Source organism: Anopheles nili, chromosome 2 (genome assembly GCF_943737925.1).
Source record: "Anopheles nili chromosome 2, idAnoNiliSN_F5_01, whole genome shotgun sequence".
Lineage (NCBI taxonomy): Eukaryota > Metazoa > Arthropoda > Insecta > Diptera > Culicidae > Anopheles > Anopheles nili.
In genome coordinates this window covers 4,797,261-4,805,594 of record NC_071291.1, presented here as the reverse complement: position 1 = coordinate 4,805,594, position 8,334 = coordinate 4,797,261, and the positions used below count along the sequence as shown (strand labels likewise).

Here is an 8,334-nt window from a genome sequence, read left to right as displayed (position 1 = left end):
TTCGGATGCGCCTCGAATAGGCCAGCCACGAAAGAAGAGCTGTTATCTTGTCACTTTTTAGATTACATGTCGAACATACTACGACCGTTAGATTGATTGTAATACAATGCGACCTGAGTTTGATAAGATTTGATCCGAACGCATACATCTCGCAGGCAAATGAGAGTTGCCTTGCCTAGTCCCCTTGTTTTTTTTTGTCCATTTCACGGTTAATCATCCAAACAATCGGGCGCGAACACAGCGAACAATATATCTATCAAACGACAAGCGGTATTGCGTAACTGAAAAAGCTTTCAATCTGCCATCGGAGCAGCATATCTCCTCGACCCGTCAGGATGCTGAGGTATAAAACTTCGACCACCTTCCCTGGGGCGCTTCAGTGTCTCACTCGCACGAGATGGAGTTAAAAATGGGAAGAAAAACGGCACAGCCTCTGCTGCTGTTGCTACTGATTGCTAGTTCTTCGTTGACCGTGTTTGGGCAACGTCTGACACCGGCTGCGGAGTGGAACAATCGTGAGTTTTCACCGGTTCAGGATGAGTCCAGCCCGCGGGATGATCTCGTCGACCAGAGCTATCGCCTGCCGACCGATACGGTTCCCACACACTATACCATCCGGTTGCACACGGACCTGCACACGGGAAGCCGCACATTCCACGGTGCCGTCGATGTGCACTTTGATGTGATCGTACCGACGAACGCAATCACGATGCACAACCGGGGTTTGGCGATCGCCTCTGCCGCTCTGTTTGCCAAGCAACAAGACGGTCTGCTGGTGGAGTTTGGATTCCCGCACTACGAGCTGGACGCACGCACGGAGCAGCTTACGTTCCATCCAGGACAAGTGCTTCCGATTGGGAGCTACGTGCTAGCGATCGAGTATAGTGGCATGCTCGAGACGTCTTCTAACAGTGGGTTCTTCCTGAAGTCCTACGTCAATGACGCAGGTGTTCGCCGGTACGTTGGTACTACGCAGTTCGAATCGACCAACGCGCGCATGGCTTATCCATGCTACGACGAACCGCTCCTTAAGGCTAGCCACACTCTGTGGATCACGCACAGTGGCGAGTACAACGCCGTCTCTAATATGCCCGTTGAAGCGATCGTTCCGTCCGAGACGGACGATGGTTATGTGACGACCAAATTCGGACCGACACCCAAGATGTCAACCTATCTGCTGGCATTCGGTGTGTCCGACTTCGTCTCCATCGAGGATGGAAAGCAGCAGGTGTACGCTCGTCCGAATGCCATCCACGAGGCTAAGTTTGCGCTGGAAGCAGGTGTTAAGACATTGGACGCACTGAATGAGTACACGTACGTGTCGTACTACGACTACATGCCTAAGCTTTCGCAGATGGCCATCCCGGATCGTGGAGGTGGTGCTATGGAAAACTGGGGCTTGGTTAAGTACGGAGAACCTGCACTGCTGTTCAACCCGGATCGCAACACGTACCGTACACGCAAGGGCATTGCTGTAGTCATCTCGCACGAGTACGCCCACCAATGGTTCGGGAACCTGGTTGGACCGCACTGGTGGAGCTACATCTGGCTCAACGAGGGTTTTGCCAATCTCTTCGGCTACATTGGTGCTGATCTGGCGTACCCGTCGGAGCGCTATTGGGATCTGTATGCGGTTGAGAACGTTCAAAATGCGTTTGGACCTGACTCTACTGAAACCATCCGACCGATGACGCAGGATGCTACGACTCCATCGGCCATTTCGGGACTCTTCGACTCAATTGCTTATGACAAATGTAAGTTATACACCTGTGCGTTGGCTCCGTGCACTCATTAGCGACAAGTGGTACTAACTAGGATTCCCAAACGTTTCCCCCAAACCAGCTGGAAGCGTACTAAACATGTTCCGAATGGTGCTCGGTGACGACAACTTCCGCGCAGGTCTGAAGGTGTACTTCGAGAACCGCCAGCTGGATGGTGCCGTTGCGGATGATTTATACGCAGGACTACAGGCGGCCATCGACAACACGGACGTGCTGCCGGCAGGTGTCAACGTGAAGCTGCTAATGGACAGCTGGACGACGGAACCAGGCTACCCGGTGTTAACCGTGCGTCGTAACTACAACGATGGATCGGTGATCCTGTCGCAGGAGCGCTTCTACGATGACAAGCGCATGCCAAACAACCACGTTTGGTTCATCCCGTACTCCTACGCCAGCGCATCCAAGCCAAACTTTGACGATCTTGCGCACTTCCGTTGGCTATCGGAGAAGGCCGATCGCTTGGAAACCACCGTTCCTGCTGACGAGTGGATCATCTTCAACAAAAAGCAGACGGGTTACTACCGAGTGAACTATGACGCCCACAACTGGCTGATGATCGCGGAAGCTCTCCGTCAAGATCCGTCCGTCATCCATCGGTTCAACCGCGCTCAGCTGATCAACGATGCGTTCCATCTAGCTCGTGCCAATCGCCATGATATGACAATGGCATTGGATCTGCTGCGATACCTTTCCGCGGAACACGAGTACGTTCCTTGGGCGGCAGCTAACGGTGTGCTGAACTACTTCTACAACAAGCTGCGCGGAACTGCCAACTATCACGATTTCATCGTGTACGTTGATGCCCTTATCGGTAAGGTGTTCGATAGCCTCGGTGACATCACCGCGGTGCCAGAGGACGAAGCTCTACTGCACAAGTACCTGAAGCAGCTCATCTCAACCTGGGCCTGCCGGGTCGGCTACACCGAATGTCTGCGTCAGACGACCGAGGCTCTGCACGAGGCCGTCGAAAGCAACACTCCGGTACATCCGGACGTGTCGTACGTCGTGTACTGCTACGGTCTGAAGGGTGCCACTGACGAAGAGTACCGCTGGCTGTTTGATCAGATGATCCAATCACGCAACGAAGCCGAACGTACCCTACTGATTGACGCACTGGGATGCGCTCAGGATCAGTCTCAACTCAAATCACTCCTCTCCGTTGCCATCGGAAGCAACTCCGAGCTGGACAGTCTGCTGCCAAGCGAGCGATCTCGCATCGTCTCATCGATCTACTCGGCGGGTCGCTTCGGAGTGGAGGCTCTAATCGATTCCTTGTCCGATCCGGTCATTGCCGGCGAGTTCCTGAACCGTCTCGGTCAGGGTACGCTGAACGGTGTCGTGTCAAATGTGGCCTCGCGTACCAACAACGCAGGTGAGCTGAAGCAACTAGAACACTTTTTGGAGGCACTAGGCAATCTGATCAGCCCGGAAACGGCAGCAGCTGCCCTGCGTACGGTGAGCACCAACGAAGCGTGGTTCGATTCGTACGAAGGCGTCCTTTCGACCACGTACTTTGCTGATTTTGCTAACTGAACAACCCCCATATGCACGTGCTTATTTTTTGTTTTGCTTTTATCAATAAAAATCCGAGCTGATTGCATTTTCGGCACCATAATAAATATGCTCTTCTCTTCGCATCCATATTGTGTGATAATCAGATAAGATTCCGAAACGAATGTTATGCAATTCCAATGCTACGAAACAGGTACCCGCTACAATGGACACACATCACATGTGTCATTACGTTGGCTACAGGGCCGTACTATGTTATGTCTTTCTCTTATCGTACGCATCAATGAAGCGAAAGATAAGACGTGCAATCATATTCTATGGAGAGCACGTAAAAGCCCAGCACAGGAAAAAAAAACGAACAAACAGACCTAAACAAAATGATAAGCATTTGTTAATCTTGACTGGTCAATCAGTATCATGTGGGAGATGGAGAGCCAATATAGAATACTACTAGCACAATCCTTCGCTATCAGTTACGAGCATTGATAATTGTAAAATATGCGAAATCTGTTTAGCCACATGATTTACAAAGGGCTTTAGACTTAGATCGTAAGAAAAGCGCATCCACACACAAATACACGTAATAGAGAATTGACAGATAGCTAATCCAGAATTCGGTAGATTTTGGGCTTCATGCACACTCCGTCAGATTTGGTGTAACTACGAAACGGTGGCAGCTTCGACCGAAATGCAATGATTCGGCGCTTATTTCTGACAAACTCCTTGTGCGGTTTCGGTAGCGCGTTCGCCCAGCGGCGCTTGGCTCTATCTATATCCGGACGATCGTTCATCAACCTATCTTATCTTTGCAATCCAGCTAAGCAACGTTGAAGGAAACACAATTGCCATTTCGATTAGTATTGTCCTCCTGAAGAGGGTATAAACTAGGCAAGCGTTCACGCCGAACCACCCAGTCAGTGCTAATCCCTTCGTAGCGAAGGGATCGAACGAATCGAACGTGTTGTAGTTTAACATCGAGCCTTTGTAAACTCCAAAATGGTGACAAGGATCACGCTTGTCACCGTGATTTGCCTCTTGGCAGGTCCGGCGTTCGGTGGACGTCCTGCATGGAAGTGGCTCGTAGAACCTTCGGACATTACGCTACCCTTTGAGCAGGAGTTGAGTGATTTCCCGGAGTCTTTGGGTCCAAACCGCCGTCAGCCGGTGGATGAAACGTACCGGCTACCGAACAGTACCTCTCCCGTACATTATCATTTGGCGCTCAGGACGGCCATTCACGAGAACAATCGTCAATTCCGTGGTACTGTGACGATCCTTATTGAGGTCCAACAAGCCACCACAACCGTCACCGTGCATAATCGACGACTCGTGGTGCAGCGTGCGTTCTTACATGAGGTCGCAGAAGGGAATGTAGTAGGACCGCAGATAGAACAAGTGTCTCACAGCACCGATACGCGCACGGAGCATCTAACTTTGGCGATGTCCCAATTGCTTCCGGCCGGTTCAAAATATTTCGTGCGTATCGAGTTCGAAGGGCAGCTGCAGAACAATAACAATATGGGCTTCTTTGCTTCGTCCTACCTGGACAACGAAGGAAACCGGCATTATCTAGCCTCGAGCAAGTTCGAACCAACGCATGCGCGTTCAGCTTTCCCCTGCTTCGATGAACCTCTTCTGAAGGCGTCCTTTGAGCTGCAATTGACGCACTTCCGGGAATACAACGCAGTGGCCAACATGCCTCAGGTCGGTTCGCCCGTGTCAGATCCGGAAAACGCGGACTACGTTACGACGAGCTTCGAAATCTCAACCAAAATGTCCACCTACCTGTTGGCATTTGCGGTGAGCGACTTTGCGACCCGATCGTCCGAAAAACAGACGGTGTACGCGCGCTCGAATGTCTACGAAGAGACACAGTACCCGCTAGATGCAGGCAACAAGATCCTGGATGCACTGGGTGTCTATATGGACATCTCTTATTACGACTACATGCCGAAGATGACTCAAATCGCTATTCCGGATCGAGGTACAGGCGCCATGGAAAACTGGGGGCTAGTAGCTTATGGGTAAGTAATCATCATCAAGTAAATCATGACAAATGAGATGCTGCTGCTACTGAGATAGTAGTTACAGCACTTTACGATATGTTGTAAAACATATACGTGAGCTATTGCTACTTCCGTTAGCTGACAATCTTGGTAGACACATCCCAAGGTACACCTGAATAGCATTGGTGTTCCATCAATGTGCCCGTAAAGGTTGTCAGATAGCGACCTGGATGGCTGATTTGCTTCATATCTCAGGGGAGCTGCTGTTGCCTCCTTATCGTGTCCAAACAATCGTGTTATTGTTTTACAATCATTCTATATCCGGCACATCCACTTGCTCATGTACAATGCTTCTTCTACCTCTGTATTCACAGTGAGCCCGTTCTTCTTTTCAATCCGGCAATAAACACGTATCGGAACCACAAGAGTGTAACAACGATCATCGCACACGAGTTTGCGCATCAGTGGTTTGGTAATCTGGTCAGCCCGGACTGGTGGGAATTTATTTGGCTAAATGAAGGCTTCGCTACGGTGTACGAGTATCTCGGAGCTCAATTGGCCTACCCGGAAGGTGAATACTGGGAGCTGTTTACCGTAGAGGTGATCCACAATGCGTTCAGTGCTGACGCGAGCGAATCCGTCCGCCCAATGAACTGGAATGCGGCCTCACCAGACCAAATTGCGGCACTTTTCGATACGGTTGCCTACGACAAATCAGGCAGCGTTCTAAACATGTTCCGCGAGGCACTTGGTGATGAGAGCTGGCGCCAAGGATTGAAGAGCTACATGTTCGCTCGACAGCTCGATGGTGCTACGGCGGAACACCTGTACGCCGGTATGCAGGAAGCTCTCGCATTGAATGCCCCGGGATTGCTTCCGGCTGGTGTCACCGTACGTCAGTTGATGGACAGCTGGACGTCAGAGCCAGGCTTCCCAATTCTTAACGTTTACCGTACGTACGACGAGGACCATGAAGTTGTCCTCTCGCAGGAACGATTCCTGTCGAGCAGCCAACTCCCGAACGGCCACGTGTATCACATTCCGTACGACTACACTGGAGGAAATGCGCCAAATTTCGAACCATCGCCTGCTGGTTTCGCATGGCTCACCTCCAAGGCGGCCATATTGTCGACGAACGTCCCGAACGACGACTGGCTCATCTTCAATCGCCAGCAGACCGGATACTATCGTGTTAATTATGACGCCCGCAATTGGGAGCTTATCATCGAAGCACTGCTTGCCAATCCGGATCAAATTCATCGTCGCAATCGTGCGCAGTTAATCAACGACGCCTACAACCTAGCGCGAGCAGAGCGTTTGGACCTTGGCGTGTCCCTTCGCTTGATGACGTACTTGCGCAAGGAAACGCAATACGCACCGTGGACGGCTGCAGGAAGCGCACTGACTTATTTCAATAACAAATTGCGCGGAACGCCACACTATGCACACTTCCAGGCGTACATGAATCAGATCCTTCTCGACATTTATCCCACCTTGACGATCGATGGAGTCGCACCCACGGAAACCATGTTGCAGCTGTACCTCAAGCAGTTCATCAGTACTTGGGCCTGCCGTGTGGAGCACGGTGATTGCCTGGCAAAGATGAAGCAAGCGCTTGCTGCCGCTCACGAAGCTAACACTCCCGTTCATCCGGACGTGATGACGGCGGTTTACTGCAACGGACTTGTCGACGCCAGCGACGAAACCTTCGTGTGGGTGTACGAACAGTTCAAGAACTCCCGCAGCCAAGCACACCGTACAGTGCTGATAGATGCTCTTGCCTGTTCGCGCAAACCCAACCAGCTGAGTTCCTTCCTTTCGGTTGCCCTCGGCAGCGGTAGTGAATTCGATGCCATGCTTTCTTCCGAGCGTACGCGCATCGTTTCGGCCATTTACGGTGCAAGCCGGGCCGGTGTGGACGCCTTGATAGACTTCCTGATGGTGCCATCGCAGATGAGCGAGTTTGTGTCCCGCTTGGGGCAGTCGACACTGAATAGTGCCGTATCCAATATTGCCTCACGCACAAATAACCAGGAAGAGCTAGACCGTCTGAATGCGCTTTTGAGCAGTTTGGGATCGGCTATTTCCGAATCCACCGCCAATAGTGCTCGGGCAACGGTGCAGAACAATTTTAATTGGTTCAACACCCTCGAAGGGCTGGTGGCTGTTGAATTCTTTGAGGGGATGGCAACTACTCAACAGCTATTGTAAAACCATGTGCTGGTGGGTTTTATTTGATAGTACCTTGAAATAAAGCTATCATTCATGAACAAAACTCGGTTTGTTGCAAGCTATCCGAAAATTGTTTCAACAGTGTAAGCTAAAATCAATCGAACAATTGCAATCAATAATATCGGTAATACATTTTAATAGCAAACGTGGTTTTCCGTAACAAAAACAAAACTAATCGCAAATGACATATAATTAAACTTAACCACGAAAATAAAACATTTTACTACACAGCATCTAGTTTTTGTAAGCCTTTTCAGCGCTTCCTTGAGCTTGTATTTCTCTTCGCTGGTGTTATCCGACATTGTATTCGGAACACAAATCACGTTTAACTAAATCACTAATGGCCCTGCAATTTATCACGTTCAATTTTGATTCATACACACATACAGAAACGCATTCGTAAAATCCCCATTCATTCAACCTAACTCTTGCTCTAATTACACGCTAGTGTTTAATAAAGAGGTGAATACTACTTAAATTCTAATAGAAGAGTTCGTAGTTGCACTATTCGACGGTTACGGGGCTTGTAGTTTTTTCACCCCAACAAACGGGCATGGTTGCCTCCAAAAAACGATTAAACCATGAACGTCTTTGTAACGTGCGGTCTACGGTATTGATTTAACAGCCAAATGTATATTTCGTTGGTCGACAGACCCACAAAATAAAGAGTTGTTTGAAATGCCTCCCCACATTAAGCATTTGTGCGCGGCCAAAATTATTCGCGTATGGAGGGATGATTTGTGACAGGGGTTTTCCTCCACCGTGCATACACGACGGGAAATTATGGCGAATTGTAAAATTTT

The 8,334-nt window shown here is 50.0% G+C and overlaps 2 protein-coding genes across 2 annotated transcripts; both read left to right on the top strand.

Moving 5' to 3' along the window:
* The first annotated feature begins 397 nt into the window (after positions 1–397).
* Positions 398–3,314, top strand: LOC128730373 (aminopeptidase N-like). Its single transcript, XM_053823419.1, has 2 exons — positions 398–1,754; positions 1,843–3,314. Exons 1-2 carry the CDS (start codon positions 398–400, stop codon positions 3,312–3,314), a joined length of 2,829 nt encoding a protein of 942 aa, XP_053679394.1.
* A 975-nt stretch (positions 3,315–4,289) lies between these two features.
* Positions 4,290–7,510, top strand: LOC128730372 (aminopeptidase N-like). The gene is made up of 2 exons (XM_053823418.1): positions 4,290–5,317; positions 5,674–7,510. Exons 1-2 carry the CDS (start codon positions 4,290–4,292, stop codon positions 7,508–7,510), a joined length of 2,865 nt encoding a protein of 954 aa, XP_053679393.1.
* Positions 7,511–8,334: the final 824 nt, after the last annotated feature.

What these genes read in the sequence shown, in the direction of transcription:
- LOC128730373 (XM_053823419.1), top strand. Translation starts at nt 398, where the DNA reads ATGGAGTTAAAAATGGGAAGAAAAACGGCACAGCCTCTGCTGCTGTTG. An exon ending in CTCAATTGCTTATGACAAAT is followed by an intron (nt 1,755 to 1,842) that starts GTAAGTTATACA and finishes CCCCCAAACCAG; the next exon opens with CTGGAAGCGTACTAAACATG.
- LOC128730372 (XM_053823418.1), top strand. Translation starts at nt 4,290, where the DNA reads ATGGTGACAAGGATCACGCTTGTCACCGTGATTTGCCTCTTGGCAGGT. An exon ending in TGGGGGCTAGTAGCTTATGG is followed by an intron (nt 5,318 to 5,673) that starts GTAAGTAATCAT and finishes CTGTATTCACAG; the next exon opens with TGAGCCCGTTCTTCTTTTCA.